Raw genomic sequence first — 24430 nt, forward strand, 5'->3', positions numbered from 1 at the left:
CTGTCAGCTGACCGGCCATTCTGAAGATAGAGCGCGTGGGACCCGGGAATTAAGACAGCGCGGAGAAGAAGCCTGGACAGGTAATGTATGGTGCTGCAAGGACATCGGTAACGATGTCCTTGCAGCCCTCGCTCAACGATCATCGGGCCGTGAAATAGGCGCAGTAAACGAGCGGCGATCTAGCAGATCGCCGCTCGTTTACATCGTTGATTGGGCCTTCCTCGCCCGTGGAATAGGACCCTTACCTGCTTGCTGTCTGTGTGTGCAATAGCACAACAAGCAATTGGGGAACAAGAAGCAAGCGAGCACGGATCTGACGGGTCGATCGACCCGTGTAATAGGGACTTTATTCCACCTGCGGCCACCAATATTCTAGTCCTGGAAGAGCCTTTGATTTTCATGTTTCCTGTTACACGACATGACACTTCCGCTCCATAACAAATACGCCAACTTATCACCCAGAAAACAGCAACTTTTTATTATCAGAAACAACAACCTCAGAAAAAAATATATAAGGAAAAATACAAATACTCCTTAGATTCCTTCATATTGTAATGGAAGTTCTCCCTCAGGTGATGTGAAATAGGCAGCATAGGTCTCCCTCATATCCACTACTGCAGAAGAGTCATACGAGAGCTGAGCCGGCATGTCTGGAATCGGGTCCTCCAAAGTGTCCTCCAACACGCAGCCCTCCCTCCTGAGGACGTAATTGTGGAGGACACAGGCAGCTTTCACAACCGTCATTGCAAAGTCCACAGCCAGCGGAATCGGCTTGAGAAAGATCTGCCACTTCTTGGCGAGGAGGCTGAACGCACACTGCGCTGGTCTTCTTGCTCTGGACAGTCGATAGTTAAATATCTTTTGGGGGATGCTGAGGTCGCTCTCCGCGGTGTACGGCTGTAGGATGTGGCTGGATAGTGGAAACGTCTTACCGGCTGCAAAGACATGGGGCAGAGGAGCGCTCTGTGACCCGGGCAGGCTCTTATCGGGAGGGATATGGAGGGATCCTGCCGCGAGTGATCTACCAATCATGGATCTCCTTAATAAAGAGGGATCTCCTTCATACATGCACAATTCAAGAGCAACAAATCTGTAGCTGGTGTCCGCAACAGCCAGAAGAGCAAGGTGCACCGGCCTGTTCACCAATGGGGAGGCGCTGCTCATTGGCTGCCTGACGCGGACATGTTTACCGGCCAATGCCCCAACACAATTGGGGAAATGGTTGGACCTTAAGAATCCATCTGATACGTTGCCCCATGTCTCCGACGAGGGCGATGGGATCTCGTGGATGCACAGCCTTTCCCACAGGATCTGACAGGTGTCCTTCACTATGCCCCTTATGGTGGATGTACCCATCAGAAACTCATAGTGAAGAGATGCAAAGCTGCTCCCTGTAGCCAGATACCTATAAAGAGAGAGGAAAGATGTAAGGGGGTCTTGCTAGTTTAATTAAAGGGGTGAAATCTATTGCAATTGACATTAAAAGTTTTGATTGGTCAGGGTCTGTGTGGTCTTTACTGATCATTAGATAGAATAGGGTGAAGCGCATAGCTGAGTGTTTCACCCCTTGGTTCACTGCTCTATCTAGATCATTGCAGGAGTCGGGTTCTATAGTACATCTATGGAGCCTGATGTGTTCCTCTCCATTTTAGGATACAAACACCCAGACCCCAATTGATTAACCCCCTTCAGGACTGGACTGATTTTGGCCTTCAGGACCAGAGCCCATTTTCTAAAAATCCAATCCGTCTCATTTTATGCGGTTGTAGCTACGTGATGCTATAACTTTTCTTTCTGATTCTGAGATTGTTTTTTTGTGACATATTGTACTTTACGTTAGTGGTCAATTTTAGCCAATATGTAAAAAGTTTTTTTTGAAAAATGCTATTTTTTCACAAAAAAATAGCATTTTTCTCATTTTAAATTTTCTGCGGTCACCGCACAGGTTAAATCATGTAATAATTGTATTGCCAGTGTCATTACGCACTGTGTACTTTTTAATTTTTTTTCCCCCAACATTATTATTGTATTGGGGCCTATGGGGCTTATATGTGATTTTTAATTTATTATTTGTGTGTGTGTTTGTTTTTTTACACTGTATTTTATTGTTCCACCATGGGGACTTTACTGTACAATTGCCTGATTACAGCTGGGAGTTGTAGTTTTGCTGCCCTTGGCTGCCAGGGCATGCTGGGAGTTGTATTTTTCCTTTCTTCAGCTGTCAGGGAATGCTGGGAGTTGTAGTTTTCCTTCTTTCAGTTGTCAGGGAATACTGGGAGTTGTAGTTTTCCTTCCTTCAGTTGTCAGGGAATGCTGGGAGTTGTAGTTTTGCTTCCTTCTAGGGATGGTCCGAAGCCGCCGAGGTTCGGGTTCGTACGAACCTGAACTGTCGGCATTCGATTCCCGCTGTCTGACCGCTCCGTGGAGAGGGTGAATACAGCAGGAGGACCGCCTGGAAAACTGGGATACAGCCTATGGCTATGGCTATATCCCAGTTTTCTAGGTGGTCCTCCCACTGTATCCACCCTCTCCCTGGAGCGGGCAGACGGCGGGAATCATTTCCGAGAGTTCAGGTTCGCACGAACCCGACCCGAACCAGGTTCGGACCATCCCTACTTCCTTCAGCTGTCAAGGAATGCTGGGAGTTGTAGTTTTTCTTCCTTCAGTTGTCAGGGAAGGCTGGGAGTTGTAGTTTTTCTTCCTTCAGTTGTCAGGGAAGGCTGGGAGTTGTAGTTTTTCTTCCTTCAGTTGTCAGGGAAGGCTGGGAGTTGTAGTTTTCCTTCCTTCAATTGTCAGGGAATGCTGGGAGTTGTAGTTTTCCTTCCTTCAGTTGTCAGGGAAGGCTGGGAGTTGTAGTTTTTCTTCCTTCAGTTGTCAGGGAAGGCTGGGAGTTGTAGTTTTCCTTCCTTCAATTGTCAGGGAATGCTGGGAGTTGTAGTTTTCCTTCCTTCAGCTGTCAGGGAATGCTGGGAGTTGTAGTTTTGCTTCCTTCAGCCTCTCAGGGAATGCTGGGAGTTTTGTGACAGGTTACGGCCCTATTACACGGCCCGGTATTTCGGAGCTGATCGTTGTCCTTCTGCATGACCTATTACACCAAACGGTTATCGGCCGGAGCAGCCATCGATTGGCCAAGTACAGACTACAATGGTTTTGTGTAATAGGGCCCCTAGGGAACACGGTATTACAGATTTTACGAATCCCCTCACCTCAGGGTGACCACCAGCCGCTCCTCGGGGGTGATGGCGCGCCTCATGGCGGTGTCCGTCCTCCGCAGGTCGTCCCGCACCAGCGCCAGCAGCTGCTCATAGCTGCTGACAGACATTCTGAGGTAATGGCGGAAGCTCTCGGGGCACTGTCTCAGCTGGGTGAGGCGGGCATGGAACTGGCCCGAGGCCAGGCGCTGGGAGTTGAGGGGGTTCACCCAGTTCCGCACTCTCTGTATTCTCGCCTCCTCCCTCAGCCTCCTTCTCCTCAATAGTAACACAATGGCTAGTAACGCTGCTACAAAGCGCCTGGAAGGCATGACCACAACCGAACATCTATAGAAAACACCAGAACAGATCGGCCGACTTCAGTCTCAGGTCGGTGGCGCCGTCGGCAGAGCAGGTCGCAGCTGGTCACGTGGTTCCCGCCGTGCGACCGCTGAGGTGCAGTTCCGGCAGGAGCCGCTGGGCGCCGCTGTAGTTTGGCGGCGCAGGCGCTGTGTGATCTTTCCCGCTTCGCCTCCTGTACAGTTGATCTCTCTGCGCACACACTGAGGAGATCGTCGTCGCCTAGAACAACCGCCGGAGCCAGACATGCCGACCGTGGAGGAGCTGTACCGGAACTACGGGATCCTGGCTGACGCCAAGGACGACGTGAGCCAGGTAAGGAGCGGGACCGTCATCCCGGCCGTGGTGGTGGTGCTGGGCCTACTCTGCCCGGTGCCCCGGCCTCCTCAGCGCTGTGTTACCTCAGGGGCCTAGGCCTCTCATTGTGTCCGAACCTCCCACATCCACACGGGCCTCTCCTCCCGGTATACCCCGGTGCTTGGGCCTTCCCCCTCCCTGTATACCCCTGTGGCCGGGCCTCTTCCCCCCCCCCTGTATACCCCTGTGCCCGGGCCTCTCCTCCTCCCTGTATACCCCTGTGCCCGGGCCTCTCCCTCCTCCTCCTCCTCCCTGTATACCCCGGTGCCCGGGCCTCTCTCCCCCCTCGTCCTCCCTGTATACCCCGGTGGCCGGGCCTCTCTCCCCCCTCGTCCTCCCTGTATACCCCGGTGCCCGGGCCTCTCCCCCCTCGTCCTCCCTGTATACCCCGGTGCCCGGGCCTCTCCCCCCTCCCCCCTCGTCCTCCCTGTATACCCCGGTGCCCGGGCCTCTCCCCCCTCGTCCTCCCTGTATACCCCGGTGGCCGGGCCTCTCCCCCCTCGTCCTCCCTGTATACCCCGGTGGCCGGGCCTCTCCCCCCTCGTCCTCCCTGTATACCCCGGTGCCCGGGCCTCTCCCCCCTCGTCCTCCCTGTATACCCCGGTGCCCGGGCCTCTCCCCCCTCGTCCTCCCTGTATACCCCGGTGCCCGGGCCTCTCCCCCCTCGTCCTCCCTGTATACCCCTGTGGCTGGGCCTCTCCCCCCTCGTCCTCCCTGTATACCCCGGTGGCCGGGCCTCTCCCCCCTCGTCCTCCCTGTATACCCCGGTGGCCGGGCCTCTCCCCCCTCGTCCTCCCTGTATACCCCGGTGGCCGGGCCTCTCCCCCCTCGTCCTCCCTGTATACCCCTGTGGCCGGGCCTCTCCCCCCTCGTCCTCCCTGTATACCCCTGTGGCTGGGCCTCTCCCCCCTCGTCCTCCCTGTATACCCCGGTGGCCGGGCCTCTCCCCCCTCGTCCTCCCTGTATACCCCGGTGGCCGGGCCTCTCCCCCCTCGTCCTCCCTGTATACCCCGGTGGCCGGGCCTCTCCCCCCTCGTCCTCCCTGTATACCCCGGTGGCCGGGCCTCTCCCCCCTCGTCCTCCCTGTATACCCCGGTGGCCGGGCCTCTCCCCCCTCGTCCTCCTCCCTGTATACCCCGGTGGCCGGGCCTCTCCCCCCTCCCCCCTCCTCCTCCTCCCTGTATACCCCTGTGCCCGGGCCTCTCCCCCCTCCCCCCTCCTCCTCCTCCCTGTATACCCCTGTGCCCGGGCCTCTCCCCCCTCGTCCTCCCTGTATACCCCGGTGGCCGGGCCTCTCCCCCCTCGTCCTCCCTGTATACCCCGGTGGCCGGGCCTCTCCCCCCTCGTCCTCCCTGTATACCCCGGTGGCCGGGCCTCTCCCCCCTCGTCCTCCCTGTATACCCCGGTGGCCGGGCCTCTCCCCCCTCGTCCTCCCTGTATACCCCGGTGGCCGGGCCTCTCCCCCCTCGTCCTCCCTGTATACCCCGGTGGCCGGGCCTCTCCCCCCTCGTCCTCCCTGTATACCCCGGTGGCCGGGCCTCTCCCCCCTCGTCCTCCCTGTATACCCCGGTGGCCGGGCCTCTCCCCCCTCGTCCTCCCTGTATACCCCGGTGGCCGGGCCTCTCCCCCCTCGTCCTCCCTGTATACCCCGGTGGCCGGGCCTCTCCCCCCTCGTCCTCCCTGTATACCCCGGTGGCCGGGCCTCTCCCCCCTCGTCCTCCCTGTATACCCCGGTGGCCGGGCCTCTCCCCCCTCGTCCTCCCTGTATACCCCGGTGGCCGGGCCTCTCCCCCCTCGTCCTCCCTGTATACCCCGGTGGCCGGGCCTCTCCCCCCTCGTCCTCCCTGTATACCCCGGTGGCCGGGCCTCTCCCCCCTCGTCCTCCCTGTATACCTCGGTGCCCAGTGCCCCTATAGACCTTGGTATGGAGGGATCTCAGGTGCTGTAGTTGATAAATGTTGATCGTCATCAGGCCGATATCTTCTCCACACCTTATCCCCCCCATGTGCCCCCAATATGCAGGTGGAGGGGTAACGTTCCAGTGCGTCTCTTTCTAACCAGATGACGTATGCCCCATCGTTTTCCTCTGATGCCAGAGGCAGCCTCCTCCCTGCCACTTATTATTGAGCTATGATTCGTTTTTTTCTGATCTGCCAAACTGATCCTGCAGGAAAACTGCTTGAGGGCTAATGGGCGTATCACGCTCCTGACAGGTAGACTAAGCAAGTGCCGATATACTAAATTGGTGCTCGCTCACCGAACCTTTTACACAGCACCATAATCATGCTGCATGGACTTTGTTAGCAGGATTGAGAGACAATAATCAGCTGACAAACAATTGGTAATTTCTCGTCTCATCGTTATCTTACTGAGGGAGATATCTGCCCAATTCGGCAGATAATCGCTTAGTGTAATAGGGCCCTAAAGGGGTACTCTGGTGTCAAAAAGTGACAGATTTGTAATTTACTATTTTAAAAATTTACCAGTGTTCCAGTACTTATCAGGTGCTGTATGCCCTGCATGAAGTGGTGTATTCTCTCAGTGCTCTCTGCTGCCACCTCTGTCCAGAGCAGTTACAAATTCCCATAGAAAACCTCTCCTGATGTCCAGACTGGAGAGAATACAGCCTGTCCTGCAGGGCGTACAGCAGCTGCTAACTACTGGAAGATAAATTTACAAATCCAATAAACTACAAAGGTTCCAAGGATCAAGGTAAGAAACTTCCATCATCAGTGCCCCGTGTGCTATAGGTACATAGCAGGTTATATGCCTCAAACCTGCTGATAGTTTCCCTATGCGTGGTCAGTGATTGTGGGCGCTATGGGAAGTTTCATCTCTGGCCGCCTGCAGTCATGAACTCTGCTTTGTAGGGGTAGACCCGGCTGTGTGTAAGAGGCCTTACACCCTATGATATGGTCTGCAATTGTATCACTTATGTTGCACCTAGGGGCAGTATTGGACCCATTGTTTTCTGTGGGCTGAATGACAAAAAAGGTGTTCGGGGGAGCAATGCGAATGACAATGGATTCCACAGTTTGTGTATTTGCCCGAAGTCTGGAAAACAAACAAAAAGGTGTGTTCGGGGGAGCAATTCAAATGCAAAATAAAAACACAAACCTACAGTCTTCCTTGTTGCCTGCTGGAATGAGGGTCAGCATGAGGAAGCGTGATGTCCGCAGTGTCCTGGCTGACCGTCCTTAGGGCCCTATTCCATGGGCCGATTATCGTTCAGATTATCGTTAAGTCGTTCGAATCTAGGCGCTAATCGTTCGGTTGAATAGCAGTTAACGATTAACGACCGAATGATTGATTGTTCCTCGCAGACATACGGAAAGATTATTGCTTAAATTCAAACACTGAAATGATTTTTCACACAATAATCTTCCTGTGTAATAGGGCCCCTTACTCCCCAGAATGTGTCCCAGGCGATCTGCCAGAGAATCCACACTGATTTCACATCAGAGATGACACGTTACTACTTTCCCACAGCCTGGATTTTAAATTTTAAATCTGCACTGAAAAAAAAAAAAAAAAAAAGAAACCTGCATTGTAATTTAACATGCAAAAAAAATAAGTGTAAACTTGGAGTAAAACTGGTGGAATTCCACGGCGGAACCCTGCACCGTGGGATCCCGCCAGCCTCCGTGTCATACAGGCTGTCTATGGGAGGGCACGCACCCCTCTCTGCTCGGAAGAATTGACAAGGCATCACATGACATTGAGGCAGGCTGGATTTGGAATTCCGCCTGTTCTACTCAGTGTGAACATACCCTAAAAGAGAAACAAATATATCACACTTAGTTGGCGACCCCATGAGTGTGGTCATGTGGTCTTCTGTTCACGTGAACCATAGAAAGAATGAGGGTCAGGTTTGGCAGAGTGCTAACCCTGTACGTACAGTGGCTTTATGAATGAGACCACCCCTTTTAATATCCATTTGCCCTAATAGGAGTATAATACAGGATGTAACAATCTATGTAGACAGTGTCCCCACCAGCAGAATAGTGAGTGCTGCTCTGGAGTATATTACAGGATGTAACTCAGGATCAGTAATGTATGTACACAGTGACCTCACCAGCAGAATAGTGGGTGCAGCTCTGGAGTATATTACAGGATGGAACTCAGGATCAGTAATGTATGTACACAGTGACCTCACCAGCAGAATACTGAGTGCAGCTCTGGAGTATAATACAGGATGGAACTCAGGATCAGTAATGTATGTACACAGTGACTCAAACAGAAACTTTTCTCCCAGGGCATATTTCATCTGCTCTTGGTTTGCTGGGCATAGGCATCATATAGCGTCACATGTCAGGAAGTCTATGTATTGTTTTCATCTAGTAACATATGTTGCATGCAGCAGCTGTTTCCATTGCTGCCCCTGAGTTTGTCTACACCGCGCTGGAAAGATGTGAACACACAATGATCGTCCCTGGTGCTATTTTTGCAGCTGTCACATGATGCTTGTTTTAGGTTTTATCCCCCACATAGTTTATGGCGTTTACTCGTCTTTCTGTTGTGTAGAGTTTCTGGCGTATTCAGATGTTATTAATTTTCTGCCTTTTTCTTCACAGCACAAGGCTGCTTATCAGGTTATCCTGGATGGTGTGAAAGGAGGAGCAAAAGAGAAGAGATTGGCAGCTCAGTTTATCCCCAAGTTCTTTAAACATTTTCCAGAACTTTCCGACGCTGCGCTCAATGCCCAGCTGGACCTGTGTGAGGATGAGGATGTGTCGGTACGGAGAACTATGCGTTCATATTACTGTATAATGAAATGTTCTGCGACTTTCTAATATTCTTGGCTCAGTTCTCCTTTCTCAAGATTTCTTCTGTCTATAGATGAAAACGTTGTTGCCATCCATAGACTGATGGGCGAAATTGGACAAATTGCCATTCACAGATGGCAAGCAGAGATTTTTAAACAAGGGAGGAATTGGCTTTATTTACATAAATAGGCAGAAATCCTCCATGAAGTCACATTTCTTCAGAGCAGTATACAGATATATGGAAAGATTGTAGGCTGCATTGATATATATAATGGTCGCAATGTTTTTCTTACAAGCAGTAAACATTGTTTCAGGTCCTGTGCTATATACCGTGATTTACAAGTGATGTTAACCCAATTGTCTTTTTTCCTTGTCATTTTCAGATTCGCCGTCAAGCTATTAAAGAGCTGTCACAATTTGCCACTGGAGAGAACCTTCCCCGTGTTGCAGATATCCTTACTCAACTTCTGCAGTCAGGTGTGCTATACCTTTTTTTTTTTTCTTTTTTTTTCCCCCCAAAGGATTTGTTCACATAGGGCAGATACACCGGATTTTCTGCATTGGAAAAAATGCAGCATTTACAAACCAAAATTCGCAGAGTTTCCACTACAAGACTTCTACAATTCTCGCCCACTTTGCTGCCACTGTAATAAGATGTGGATTTTTCATTCTTGAATTTTCTAGTGAATTCACCCTGTGTGAACACACCTCAACTGAGTAAGGCCTCAATCACACGTCCTCAATCGGGGACAGCACTTTGTGCTTCCTTAGTGGTCTGAAGCTCACAGACCACTATATTCTAGATAGTGACCTGTGCCACAATTCCGGGTCTGTACTAGGATCTGTCCCTTAGTTTTTGCAGCGCCGATCACAGAGATGCGTGAGAAGGCCCATTGAAATCGATGAGTTTTAAACTTTGCAAAATTTGACCATAATCAATTAAAGACGACACGTGAATGATGTCCTAAAGAGCTCAGAATGGGGAAAGTATAAACCACACACTCACCTGACACCAGTGCAGTCCCTACTGTTCTGAGCTTACTGTTAGCCATCCTGACATGCAGGTTATGTCCGATCAGGTGATCACTAGCTGCAGCAGAAACTCTCAGACAGTGATACTCTGAGTTGGCATTTTTTGTGTGTCAGGACACGGAACTGTAAGCGGTCAGTAGCAGAGCATCATATGAGTTCATGTTCTTTTCTTTAGATCTTATCCTAAGCACTATTACATATAAAAGTGTTTATTGGACAGCCTTTTTAACATCCATATGGGTCTCCCACTTGTTGGGGAGGGGACAACATCTCCCCACACCAACCAGGATTTGTAGTTTTTTTACTGTATCTAATAGGAAGGAAATGTGTCTGAGTATTTAAATGGATGTAGGGTTGCAGTGTTGAAGTAACCAAATGGTATCCTTCTGATTTTCAATCCTATATTTTTTTTCAGATGACTCTGCCGAATTCAACCTGGTGAACAATGCTTTGCTTAGCATATTTAAGATGGATGCGAAAGGTAAGTGATCATCTCTGTGTTGCTTGTGACCATTGTAGAGTAGAAGTTTGTTTACATAAAGTTGACCTGGCAAGCATTCGACTATGTTCACACACATCATTTGTCAGTCTCTTGGATTATTGGATTTGGATTATTTCATAAGTAGAGACAAGCGTGTCTATACTGCATTTGACTTCTTCAGACACTGGTAATCAAATGCTGATTTCAGGCGGACCTGAGCATGCCCGAGATGCGCTTGTCTGTGGCAGTTAATGACGATCCATTGGTGTGCATGCAGATGTCTAGCAGTTTTTCAGTAGGACAAGAGAATGTGGTGTTTTTTTTTTTTTTTTTTTTTCCTGTTGGTACAGGATATGGTTTTATTGTCCATAACATTGATGGAGATGTTTGTTCTGTCCTACTCAGGTACGTTGGGAGGTCTGTTTAGCCAGATCCTTCAAGGAGAAGATATAGTCCGTGAGCGAGCCATTAAATTCCTCTCTAGTAAGCTGAAAACCCTTCCTGAAGATGTTATGACAAAGGAAGTTGAGGATCTGATTTTCTCTGAATCAAAGAAGGTAAGTGGTAACTGGTAATAAAGGGGGGGGGGGGTTAGGGTGGTATATTACCTGGATATTCCATCAGGGTTCTGTGACATTGATGTTATATGTAGAGATGAGCGAATCTACGGTAGGAACAAAGCAAATCGCTTCATTCCTATCGGGATCCTCATCAGGCTGCAGGCTTTGAAGTCTGCTCTACTCCATGCCGTTCCTCCTGGGTTCTGGGAAAAGATGGATACCGACTTGGAAAACTTCACAGGACTGAATTCATCCTTTTCCAGCACCCGGGGAGGAAGTGGCAGGGAGCGGATCACACTTCAAAGCCTGCAGCCGGATGAGCAGGATCCCAATAGGAACGAAGAGTTTTGCTGTAGATTTGCTCATCTCTAGTTACATGCTACCTATATATTGTCTATCCTGAGACTGGTCTTTGAAGCATTTATACGTTTACCCAGTGTTTTGTATTTTTGGCGTGTGGAAGCTTGTTACTATATGATTTCATTATTAAAATTTGTTTTCCTCTTAGGTTTTGTATGACGTCACCGGAGAAGAGTTCGTCTTGTTCATGAAAATCCTTTCTTCACTGAAAAACCTACAGACAGTCAGTGGCAGACAGCAGTTGGTGGATTTAGTGTCTGAGCAAGCAGGACTGCATCAGACTCTGAACCCAGCAGACCCAGACTCCGTGGACCGCCTGCTCCAGTGTATGCGTCAGGCCGTGCCACTGTTTTCAGTAAGTTTCCAATGCGGCTACAATGTTCTCCAGGCATACTCTCCTCCTTTATCTGTCTTTGAGACACACACAATACTACAAATGAGTTTTGTACCTGTAGTGGGACCTATGCATAATACACTTTGGTCATTGGTTTCCCTGACAGTGTCTGGACAACCTCTTCAGTATGCAAATATATTGCTACTATTCATTGTCCTTATTCTTATAATGCAGATCTTCTGTCTTTTCACTTGTAGAAAAACGTTCACTCAACCAAGTTTGTGACCTATTTCTGTGAGAACGTTCTGCCCATTCTGAGTACTCTGACCAGTCCAGCTGAGGGCATTGATGTCCAGTTGGAGGTAAGTAATAGCGCTTTGTTTGGTGGGTTGTAGTCACTTTGTCTTTGATTAAACCACAAAAAAAGCAAAAATATTAAGTAAAACAATCCCTTTGCTTATGCGTAATAAGTTATATTGCAGTGTAAGGAATAATGTGTGCCCTAGTAATTGTGGATTGCTTTCTTTCAGGTATTGAAGCTGTTGGCTGAGATGAGTTCCTTCTGTGGTGACATGGAAAAAGTAGAATCAAACTTGAACAAGCTTTTTGATAAGTTGCTGGTATGTAGTGAACATCATTTTATGTACATATTAGAGACATCTGCTCCATACATATGTTTATGCTTAGTTTCCTATCCCTTAAATGGGATATAAAGATCTGCAGGGTTCTGTGTGTGCAATGCCAGTGTTTCTATGCAGCATCAAGATTTTGTTAACTTTGCTGTATGTGTTCCTGTTTGCCTAGTATGTGATACTAGATATAGAAGCTAGCACTGTTACATACCATGTGAACATCATAGACCTGAATGTGTTTGAGGCTCCACTTACCTGGTTTACTGTAATCATACTCACCACTATGAAGTAGTCAACCAGCCTTTCTATGGCTGCCTGCAGTCCAACATTACTTTGACTATAACCAATGGTATATTTCGGGCTGCAGCTTTCTGCGAAGAACAGCAGAACAGAATGGCTCAAACACTAGTAGTCCAACGAAAATGTTTATCAGAGTATTTATTGTATTGCCCCCCAAAAGATATACAAATCACCAATATACACTTATTATGGGAAATGCACATAAAGTCCAAGAGCTGTGCGGGCTGTGGCTGCTGGCGAGTATGATGGTGAGGGACACAGTGCACTGGAGGGACACTTAGCATCCCTTTGCCATCATCATCATCTCTAGCAGCCACAGCCCGCACAGCTCTGGGAGTCGGGCCGTGACATCGCCATGTTATCCAGGAAGTGAAGCCTTGATGCAGTAGTAAGTGCAGGGAAAAACACTTTGTGCATTTCCCGTAATAAGGGTATATTGGTGATTTGTGTAACTTTTGGGGGGCAATACAATACTTTAATAAAAATTTTCACCGGACTTCTCCTTTAATTGCTACGCAAACTAGTAGCTGGGCTAAAAGCTTCTTGTGAGCAAACAGTGCTTGTACCCATGAATTTGACCAGCCTAATGGCAATATGCACAGATATAATAGGGATATTAGGTGACGCCAAAATAAAGGGGATACAGCATCTAATTGCTGCATTGTATAATAGATTGCTTATATAGAGCCTACATATTCAGTATTGCTTTTCTATTGTGGAATTGACAAGCGATCATAAAATGGTCCCTGCTGATAAGAACCGACAGGATACATAAATGGGGCTGAACTGCAGAAACGGAAACAGTCCAACTAGTTTTTTTCAGGTTCAGAGCCAGACTCCTGGATCGTACAGGTGGGGCCTGTCTTGTTAACTATGTTCTGTCATCCTCTCATTGATCTTTGCTCTTTGTCACTATACAATTGCAGGAATACATGCCGCTTCCGCCTGAAGAAGTAGAAAATGGGGAGAACTCTGCAAATGAGGAGCCAAAGCTCCAGTTCAGTTATGTAGAATGCTTGCTCTTCAGTTTCCATCAGCTTGGAAGGAAGATGCCAGACTTTCTGATTGGCAAAGTCAACGCAGAGAAACTGAAAGACTTTAAGATCCGGTAAGCTGTAAATGACCAGGTGTGAGCTAAGTTTTAGGGTTTCATCCAGGATGTCACATGACACATCTTAATGTTTGCTTTCTAGGCTACAGTATTTTGCCCGAGGACTCCAGGTCTACATTAGACAGCTCCGCTTGGCTCTGCAAGGGAAAACTGGTGATTCACTGAAGACAGAAGAGGTAAAAAAAATTAACTACTTTAGATGCTGTATAGTTGCAATATATGGTGAATATTTTAATACCACCCCATTTTACAAGTCCTATTAGGACAGTCTTTTTTTTTTTTTTTTTCCAAAATGTTTATTGGGTTTTCCAACAAAAAAGTGAAAATTGACATACATAAACAGAACATGGCGTTTACAAATGTCCACTTAGGACAGTCTTCAGACACTCCCTTACTGACCAAACACTGCTCAGAGCTACTCATGCTAGGAAAGCAATCAACTCTAAATCATGCCTAGAGCTGAAGGGTCAAGGATGCTGTGCTGACCCTCAGGATAGTTGCCTCCTGCCTTGAGTTATGTGCATGGTTTAGTGAGTTAAAGGGGTACTCGGGTACTTATAATATGCTATATATCCTGCAGGAAGTGTTTTATTTACATTCAGATACAGTGCTCTCTGCTGCCACCTCTGTCCATGTCAGGATCTGTCCAGAGCAGCAGCAAATCCCCATAGAAAACCTCTCCTGCTCTGGATAGTTCCTGTCTTGGCCAGAGGTGGCAGCACAGAGCACTGTGTCAGGCTGGAAAGAATACACCACTTAGAGCAGCTGATAAGTACTGGAAGACTGGAGATTTGTAAATGACAAATCTGTGTAACTTTTTTGACACCAGTTGATCTGAATTTTTTTTTTCACTGGACAACCACTTGGTAAGTGTGTAAATAAACAATTATTTTTAAATATGAGACAGCCCTTCCATCAAGTTCAAATCACCCCATTTACCATTCTATATACAAAACAAATTTAAATATTTTAATATATATAATGTGGGCGTAATCGTCCCATCTAGTAAAGTATAACAGTAGTTTTCCTGTATGGTGAACGGTGTAAATGGGGAAGCTGGGAAGAAAGAACAAAGATGGCAGACTAAGGGCCCTATTACACTGTACGATTATCGTGCGAAAAATCGTTATCGTTCAAATTTAAACGATAATCATTGTGTGTAGTTGCAGGCAATGGTCGAAAAATTGTTCGTATGTTGATCGTTTAAGATCTGAACCTAAAATTATCGTTAATCGTTCGCAGTAATTTCACATTTGCGCGCTCAAGTTCCGCATTTTTTTTTACTAATCGTTCAGTGTAATTGCACATTATCCATTGTTTTGCTGGGATCAGAAGGAATATACGATCATAGTAACGATTATAACGAACGACCATCCTTCCGTGTAATATGGTGAACGATTTCAGGTTAACTATAAACAGTCTCGTTTACGATCGTTTATCGTTAGTCGTTAAAAATCGCTCCGTGTAATAGGACCCTAATCCTTACTTTTTTTTTCTTTTTCTTCCAGAACAAAATCAAAGTGGTAGCCCTGAAAATCACAAACAATATCAATGTTTTGATCAAGGTAAGTTGTTGCTGCAGCAATATATTTATATGGGGGAAGCTGCATATGCATTTACAAAGGCATTACACTTAAACATAGTTCCTTCAATCCCCTTTTAAGATTTCCCTGTATAGATGAGAACATGTCTAGGTCCTTACAGACATGAACGTGCCGTTTGAAGGTTGATGCAGCCCTTTGGCTGCCTGCAAAACATAGATCTAGTCATATTTTCCAGGACTCCCTAGGGCGGCATCCGGCTTCTTGAGCTTGAGTTGCGCTCACCTCTAGTCTGGAGGTCAGGCCTATAGTGATCATATAGGTATTTTGCTTTCAGTGTACAACACCTATTTGCCTGTTAATGCTTAGAAAACAGACACAATGCCTTTGGATGCCTTTTAATCGGGATGTTTTTCTCCCAGTTTAATTAATTTTGGGTTTTTAATTAATTGGGATCAGTCATATGTATAATTACATTTATTCTTCTGCAGGATCTGTTCCATAACCCTCCATCCTACAAGAGCACTGTCACGCTGTCTTGGAAACCAGTCCAGAAGGCAGATGTTGGGTGAGTGTTCCTGAAATTGCCTTTTCTCGTGCGTCTTATTGGGGGACACAGATACCATGGGTATAGGCTGCTGCCACTAGGAGGCGCTGACACTAAGAGAAACAAAGAAAGTGACTCCTCCTGAGCAGGATATACCCGCCCACAGGCACTGAGCTAAACCAGTTTAGCTTAGTGTCAGTAGGAGGCAGACACAGGTCTGGGTTCTCCAGACCAGTTTCTTCCTTTATGTTTAGTTAGTTGGTTTTTCTTTTTCCTTCTAGGTTCTATGGATTCTTGGGCACGGTGGGTTATCTAAAACTCACCCTGATCCCCCCACTATGCGACCAGGGAACAGACCATAAGTGTAAATGGGCTGTGACCCCTCGGTCGCCACCGGCCGGCAACGTGACACCAGGGCCCCAGATCAATCTGGTCGCCTTTCTGCGGACTCTGTATCCGCACAGCCCCTTCCCGCCTCGCCCCCCAAAGCTTGGCGCGTTAAGGTGAGGCACCCACCGGCTGAAGACGACAATGGTGAGTATGTGCTCCTATATGGTGAGTATATTCCCCCTGCCCTCCCTCCCAGGCCGCCATTTTACTCCACATAGGCAGCTCTCCCTCTCCAGTCACTTGCAGCCCTCCCAGGCAGATGCTCCTCTCCCCTCAGTCGGTAGCAGGCCAGCCCTCTCCACCATTTTATTCTTATTTGTGTCTCTCTCTGGGTGCCATGGGGCGCACTGTGAGGGATGTTCCTCCCCTGACTGGGTGCTGCGCAGCTTCCCGCACTTTTCCTTTCATGTGGCTCTAGAGACCATACTAAAGGATGCTCCGCCCCTTTTCCCTAAGCCCCGCCCCTTACCGGGTGCCGCGGCATCCCGCCCTTTTTTCCCTATATTGTGGCTCTCCAGAGTACACACAGGGCTACCTCCGCCCCCTCCCGATATGCCCCGCCCCCTTTCGGGCGCTGCGCGGCCCGCCTCATTTCTACTTATGTTTGGCTCTCACTGGAGCCTGCTCTGAGGATGCCCCGCCTTCTATAGGCCCCGCCCCTTCCGGGTGCCGCACGGCCCGGAGAATTGCGCCTTTTTTCAACTGTGGAGCCTGCACTGGAATGCTCCGCCCCCTCCCGGTAGGCCCCGCCCCCTTCGGGAGTCGGGTGGGCCGCAGCATCCCACCTTAATCTTACCTGTGGCTCTATGTGGAGCCTTCACAGTAAGATGCTCCGCCCCCTCCCGGTAGGCCCCGCCCCTTTTCGGGTGCAGCGCGGACCGTGGCATCCCCCCTTTTGGCTCTCTCCAGAGCCTGCACTGAGGGATGCTGCTTCCCCCTCCCCCTGCCATGTGTATGTGTGTGTGTGTGTGTGCGGTCTCCTGATGGAGCTACCACACACACGGCCCTTCTATTCCAGCAGCTTGGGACACTTGATGCACCTCTCCTGCCACCTACTGGTGGAAGTGGTTATTACACCATTACATATATGAGAATGGCTTGCATCATGTTTTATTATGGCCAATGTTCCATATAATGTTCCAGCAACCCTTGGTCTGCAGATCCAGCATTTTTGGTGCTGGTTGACCCCTCTGTGTCAGATTTTATATATATATAAGATTACATTAATACTTATATACAGACACTCTGGTTCCCCTTCAACCACATACGCACAGACACATTCCCCATCACCATACAGTGTTTCTGTGCCCTCAGATCCTTCTGCTCCATGGTGTCACAAGTAGGACACTGCACCAGACACGTTACTTGCTACTAGACGGAGTTTACTGTGCTCTGAGCAGAACCCTCTGCTACATGGTGTCACGAGAAGTTCATGGAACCAGACACGTTAACCGCTATCCAGGCGGTGTATCTGTACTCTGAGAACCCTCTGCTACATGGTGTCACGAGAAGTACATGGAACCAGACACATTACCCGCTATCCAGGCGGTGTATCAGTGCTCTGAGCAGAACCCTCTGCTACATGGTGTCACGAGAAGTACATGGAACCAGACACGTTACCCGCTATCTAGGTGGTGTATCTGTGCTCTGAGCAGAACCCTCTGCTACCTGGTGTCACGAGCAGGACACGGAACCAGACACGTTACCTGTTTCCAAACAGTGTATCTGTGCTCTGAGCAGAACCCTCTGCTACACAGTGTCACGAGGAGTACATAAACCCAGACACGTTACACGTTATCAGGGTGGTGTATGTGCTCTGAGCAGAACCCTCTGCTACACGGTGTCACGGTAAGTACACGGAACCAGACACGTTACCTGTTTCCAGACAGTGTATCTGTGCTCTGAGCAGAACCCTCTGCTATACAGTGTCACGGTGAGGACACGGAACCAGACACGTTACCTGTTTCCAGACAGTGTATCTGTGCTCTGAGCAGAACCCTCTGCTACACAGTGTCATGGTAAGTACACAGAACCAGACACGTTACCTGTTTCCAGACAGTGTATCTGTGCTCTGAGCAGAACCCTCTGCTACACAGTGTCACGGTAAGTACACGGAACCAGACACGTTACCTGTTTCCAGACAGTGTATCTGTGCTCTGAGCAGAACCCTCTGCTACACAGTGTCACGGTAAGTACATGGAACCAGACATGTTACTCGCTGACAAACGATCTTTGAGCAGAACACTCTGCTACATGGTTTCACAAGCAGGACATGAGACCAGACACATTACCGTTCCTAAGGGGACTACTGTGTTCTCGAGGCAGAATCCTTTGCTAAATGGTGTCGCAAGCAGGACATGGAACCAGACACATTACCTATTACTATGCGGTGTTCCTGGGCTCTCGCAACAGAACAGTCTGCTACATGGTTTGTCAGACAGGTTATGGGACCAGACTCATCACCCATTGCCAGTCGTTGTTCCGGTGTTACTCAGAGCTTCCAGTCCTGTCACTCACATCACCCATTAGCGGGCGGTGCTTCAGACCTGCCTCTCATCTTCATGACATAGATACCTTTACTACATGATGTCACGGACATAGAACTGGACATGTTACCCCCTCCCAGGTGGTGGTACAAGGTTATTCAGAGCTCTGCCCTCTGCTGCACGATATAGCTCCAACTACATTACCTGTAGTTCTGTGTGCGCAGATTGTGGTAACCTGTTACACAATGTAATACACCACCTTCAGGTCTGCTCACTATCCTGGTGATGCTAGGCAGTTCTCGTATCCAGTCCTCATTTACATAGGGACACAGTCCTGTTCTCTTCCCTGCTCCCAGAGCACACACTGTAGGCTTCTGTTTACAGGTCTGACCAGGCACGTTACCTGCTTCCAGTCCAGGTATTTGTATCTCTTGAATGCTGGTCCTCTGTTACTTACTGCTTGCAGCTACTCTGCTCGTGTTACCCTGTATATTACCTTTCATCCTCGTAGGACTTCCATAATCTGTGCCTGTCACTTCAGGGGATCATCATAGGGTAACTTGTTACTACACCATGTTGTCTTCTATATGTTTCCACTAACAAGTCTCATTACCTGCTCTCAGGCAGTGTAACCTTGTTGTATTCCTCTTGGGCTGTATCCTTTCTAAAGCCCAAGCATCCTGCTACGTGTCCCACTACACAAGGTACAGGACCCCTCATTTTACCTGCCCCCGGACTGTTGGACTCTCATACAGGGTGGTTCTTTCTGGTCCTCTGAGTGGCCGGCAGCATACAGATCCGGTCACTTTCATCCTGGTACTGTCAGGGTGGTTCTTCTGTCCTTGGTCTGGGCATAACTACCATGTTCTGGCATTTGTCTCGCTGGCTGTTCCCCAGTAGTATGGCTTGTATTGCTTAGGCCGTCCCCTCTTTGATCTGGGTGAAGTGAGGCCTCTCGGCTCCTCAGGTAAAACAGTAAAGGGTTTCTTTTACCCCTGGTGTGTGTATGACATCAATTGCCTACATGTCTATCACAGTGCTACTTTAGGACTTCTCCTTCTGCATCTGCCTATGGCCAACATGGCAAGTATTTAGTCTTCTCTCTTAGGCAGCTGCAGTCTCACAGGGTGAGGATTTCCTGTTTACTGCCTGTACGGTTTCTCTACCGTCCTAAGCATAGGTGTATGGTCTCTTCGTGGTCTAGCTTCTCCAGGTGTCCTTGCTTGGCCATACGGACTATGAAGCGTTGTTCTCAGTTCAGGGTTTTGCAGTGCTCCCGCTTACACCATTACTCCTTCTCCCTGGAGTAATGCACTGTTTTGCATGACCCCCCCTATCCTGGGTTTGGGTTTTTACCACTCAGTCAGAAGATCTTCAAGCAGCCCTTCCCTCCTCCAGGAGGATGGAATATTTAGTATAAGTATCCTCCAGACGACTGTTATTCCGTAATTGCTTCTTCCGACAGGCGGGTGTGGGTTTCCGACCCTCACTGGCCTCTATGAGCACTCCTGCTTGACTTCCTTGTCCTTGGTCTTCTTGTTGACCGGCCATGCTCTCCAGACGGGGCTCCCAGTCCCCCTCCCTTATCTTGTCTCCCATGTGGATTCCTTGAGAACTTATTCCCTTAAAGGTTTCCTCTCCTTGGAAACAGGGTTGTTCACTGGCCCATGTCTGGCCCTACCTTTTATCGTCTCCAAACCTATCGCATTCTGGCAGGACTTACATTTGCTGTTCTGCTCTTACCAAGCAAAGTCTCCGCTCACCCTTTGAGGCGTTGGTTTCTGGATCTAGTTTACATATGGACTCTAGTCTATGTATTACCTGTTGTGCCCATTGTCCTGTGACAACTCCCATGCCCATCAGCCTTACCTTGACCTCCCTTCACAGTTTTCTTCTGGGACTCCAGGCTCTCGAGTACCTCTAGGCTTCTTGGAGCAGAGTGTTTTATATGATCGACCTCCCTTCTAAGGCTCTAACAGCCCATGGAGTTGTTTTTTCCCCGGCTTACCAGCTTTTCTCTGCTCCTCTTTTCTGTTGGGCACTGCGGGATACCAGGTACTACTGTACTCCTTCCAGGACAACTTACTCAAGATTCTGATCGCGGTTTTTCCTTCCTCCAGCTCCTTCCTTCCCTGGACTGCTTTATGCTTGGACAGCTTTATTCTTCTTATTAACATGTGTTTCTCAGATGGGATAACTCATATCATAGGCCATGGCTTCTCTTGTGCTCAAGTTTTGTCTTCTCAGTGAAGACTGTACTCCTAGGCCTATGGAGTTTCCAGCCTGGCCATTCTTCCCTGCTCCATAGTCAAGGACGCAGCTTTTCCTGCATCTCATGTGGCACCTTCTATGAGAGACGCTCAGTCCTCTCTCCTTTATTTGACGCCTTAGACCTCTATGTGCCATGAAACATTTTCCAGTCTCTCCCGTCTTGGTTGTATTTGCCTTTTATTCTGTTTTACCTCAGAGTAAGTCCCTGCTGCCTGTGGTCCCCCACTTGGCTGGGCGTCTGCTTTTTTTTTTTTTCCCCCACATCTAGCCTACTAGTTCTGTTGGACTCAATGTTACATCATGTCGCTGGCTTCCAGGATGGACACAACCCACTCTTGTCTGCTGTGCAGCACATTGCTCCAGGGAATAGACACTCTTTTTTTCCTTTGCTGCGGACCTGTAGGGGTTTTCTCTGATGCATTCAGCATCATCCCTTGCTCTCTTCCTAGTTGATGGTTGTGTTGGTGCTATTCTGTGCCTTCTCGCCAAGCGCTCTTGTCTAGCGGTTATCTTTCCCACCCCATGGACTGCTTTTGGACGTCCCATGGTATCTGTGTCCCCCAATAAGACGCACGAGAAAAGAGGATTTTTTACTCACCGTAAAATCTCTTTCTCGTAGTCTTCATTGGGGGACACAGCACCCACCCATTTTCTTTTGGGGTTTTTCCTCGGTATGGTAGTTTTCTCAGTTTTTGGTGTTATTTCTACTTTACCTGTTCTTGACTTCTACTACTGCTCTTGTACAAACTGGTTTAGCTCAGTGCCTGTGGGCGGGTATATCCTGCTCAGGAGGAGTCACTTTCTTTGTTTCTCTTAGTGTCAGCGCCTCCTAGTGGCAGCAGCCTATACCCATGGTATCTGTGTCCCCCAATGAAGACTACGAGAAAGAGATTTTACGGTGAGTAAAAAATCCTCTTATCCTGTATTACTGTTTCTATCTGTATCTATGGCTACAGATTGTGCATCTTTGTTGTCTTGCTAAGTAATGTTATGGGTGTTTGATTGTATTACTTTAACTTTAACATGCCTTTCTATAACATATTTAAAGTGATACTGTCGCCCCCTCTTACACTCTTTGTTTCATCGATGGACAGTGTCACCTAGGCAAGGGCTTCACAGCATCTCCTGGCTGGGGGAGAACCTACATGAGCCATGCATAGTCGACACAATCCACCAATGAAATTAATCAATTTTAGAACAGAAAAAAGACGCCGAGTTTTATACAAGTATACATTGAATGTGCAACATCTAAGCTTGTGGATGGTGCGGGGAACCACATATAGAGTGTGTGTAGAGAGGGTTGACAGTGTCACTTTAATAAATCCTCTTCTCTGTCTGGTTTGTTTGCTGCTGCTTGTTAGCTTGCCTTTATTTTAAAGGAGACATGACAGGATCTGTACCTGTCACATAACCCCCCAGGTGTCATGGTTGCTATGGACTGTGGCATCTAAGGGGTTAAACTAGGTTCAGATAAAAATCCGAACCAGGCAGGGGTTGGCTGTAATATGCAGCCAACATCCATCAAATATGGAGTAGGCTCAGCTCCTGAGTCTGCTAGGTATCGCCTCCCTACATGTATGATGTAAGTCTACATTATGTGGAGAGGCAGTGATACTGAGTTCAGTGGTTTGGGAGCATTGGCTTCTGTACCAGTAATGGTTAAATGCACTATAAAGCTGAAGGCAGTGGGCCACCTTGCACAAATGATGTAAGAGGTTTGTTTTTCTGTCATGTTCCAAAGGTGAGTCAACATAATGTGATCGGCATTAGAGGCAAAACAGAGTGTTCCCACATCCGTATAAAGAGCGTCTATAAATCTCATTGTACCCAGTGTCAGATCTGTTTTCCTGGGCAGTGGTGCAGATCATGGGTTGTAATGACATAGTAATAGGCATGCAGGTATGGCTTTCTACAGGTTTATTCAGGATCCTGTGTCCCAAATGTGAGAAACATAACTGTCAGCATATATATATCTATCTATATATCTCTCCCAGCATACCATTACATATATAGCCCAGCATACCATTATATATATGTACAGACCAGCATACTAATATATACGTATATATATTGTATACAGCCCAGTATACGATTTGCTTTCCCCAACCCCTGGTTTCAGTGGTAACTCATTTTAAGGCTGTAAGAAATCACTTCCCCTAAATCCTTCTTTTCTGAAGTCTTTACCAACACAGTGGACCACTTATCTAGTAATGCCAAATCACTTTCCATAATACAATATTTTATGCATTTCAGTCAAAAGAGGTCAAGTGAAGACACGTCATCATCTTCTCCTCCCAAAAAGCCTATTGCAGGACCAAAGAGGGATTCCAGACAGATCTATAACCCTCCTAGCGGGAAATACAGTGGAAGCTTGGGAAATTTCTCTTATGGTAAGTGGCATATGTCAACCTATAGGGACATTAGAAGAGTTAATCCCAACACACATCAGGTAGAATTCTGCTTACTTTATTGGCATAACAAGTGCAGTATGTACAGGAGTACATGTACATACTGCATTTGTTATGCCAATAAAGTAAGCAGAATTCTACCTGATGTGTGCCGGAACTCTTCTACTGATCTTGGGACAAGTCCTACCACGCGCACCATCACCGTTACAGAGTGCAGTCTTCTACCACCATACCAAACCTATAGGGACAGACTTACTACTGGAACTGGGTCAGCATTCTGGAATAATGTCCCCCAATGCTATGGATCCATGGCAGGATCATTAGGATGCATTGTTTGACTATAATATAACCTGTACTTACAACTATAGCTCAAACTTCCTAATACTGTGAGGCTGAGTTCACATTATCTGTGATAAGGTCACAATTCCTGGCCCAACTGGTGGGTATGATGACCTGAACTGTCGTTCATTAGACTCACATTTGGACCAGGAATTGTGGCTTTTCATACAGATCAACATATGCCTGTGTTACACTTCGGCCTCCTCGTATTAGGAACTTTGGGCCATAGATGTACATATATTGGGCTACAGACCTATCAAAATAGCCTTGTGTCAAACAGGATAGTATCTGGACAGGGTGCAGCTTTCTAATAATACAACTGAACTTGTCCAGATTCTCCATGTTTGTTGTGGTGAAGGCAGCAGGAACGCTGTTAGAGCCCATCCTGTATATGTTATCCCAGAAATGTATCCAGCCTTGTATAGAAATGTTAACGTTGTGTTTTAGCGTGCACTTTCCTAACCATTTCATGCCTGATTCTGCAGAACAGAGAGGAGGTTTCCGTGGAGGCCGGGGGAGAGGCTATGGAGGACGTGGGAATCGCAGCCGAGGCCGAGTGTATTGATGTGGACCCTTAAGCAGAAGAGCTGCAGTGTTCACTGCAGTAAGGCTGGACTGCTGGTCGCCTCCTGATCACCTGCCAATGGCAACAGACTTTTTAACATGACAAGCGTTCTTTCTACCTTTGTATGTACCGACCGTTTTTTTTTGTATTCAGACGTCGCTGCAGTTTCATCCACTCATTCGCTGCACATCCAGGACCCTGAACTGCTTCCATGGAGGATGGTGTGCAGATCTTCTAATCTTCTCCAGTTACAGATATCTATAAAAAAAATATATATATATATGCTCTGGTTTTAGGACTTTCAAGTGAACTTTGACATTTATAGTCCATGAATCTCCAAGGGCAGAAACCCTTTTACGTCACAGTGGAGATATGGTTTCCATTTCTAAGTCCTTAGTA

General features: G+C 47.9%; 2 protein-coding genes across 2 annotated transcripts; one reads left to right on the plus strand and one right to left on the minus strand.

The window, feature by feature from the left end:
• Positions 1 to 463: 463 nt before the first annotated feature.
• LOC138787872 (uncharacterized) lies at positions 464 to 3762 on the minus strand. The gene is made up of 2 exons (XM_069965143.1): positions 3207 to 3762; positions 464 to 1405 (listed from the first exon to the last, which is right to left on the minus strand). Exons 1-2 carry the CDS (start codon positions 3521 to 3523, stop codon positions 535 to 537), a joined length of 1188 nt encoding a protein of 395 aa, XP_069821244.1. The 5' UTR covers positions 3524 to 3762; the 3' UTR covers positions 464 to 534.
• Positions 3657 to 24304, plus strand: API5 (apoptosis inhibitor 5). The gene is made up of 14 exons (XM_069965142.1): positions 3657 to 3866; positions 8483 to 8644; positions 9058 to 9151; positions 10122 to 10187; positions 10593 to 10744; positions 11256 to 11462; positions 11699 to 11803; positions 11972 to 12061; positions 13300 to 13481; positions 13567 to 13660; positions 14993 to 15049; positions 15517 to 15593; positions 22973 to 23109; positions 23952 to 24304. Exons 1-14 carry the CDS (start codon positions 3798 to 3800, stop codon positions 24029 to 24031), a joined length of 1572 nt encoding a protein of 523 aa, XP_069821243.1. The 5' UTR covers positions 3657 to 3797; the 3' UTR covers positions 24032 to 24304.
• The last annotated feature ends 126 nt before the right edge of the window (positions 24305 to 24430 follow it).

Source organism: Dendropsophus ebraccatus, chromosome 4, assembly GCF_027789765.1.
Source record: "Dendropsophus ebraccatus isolate aDenEbr1 chromosome 4, aDenEbr1.pat, whole genome shotgun sequence".
Taxonomy (NCBI): Eukaryota; Metazoa; Chordata; class Amphibia; order Anura; family Hylidae; genus Dendropsophus; species Dendropsophus ebraccatus.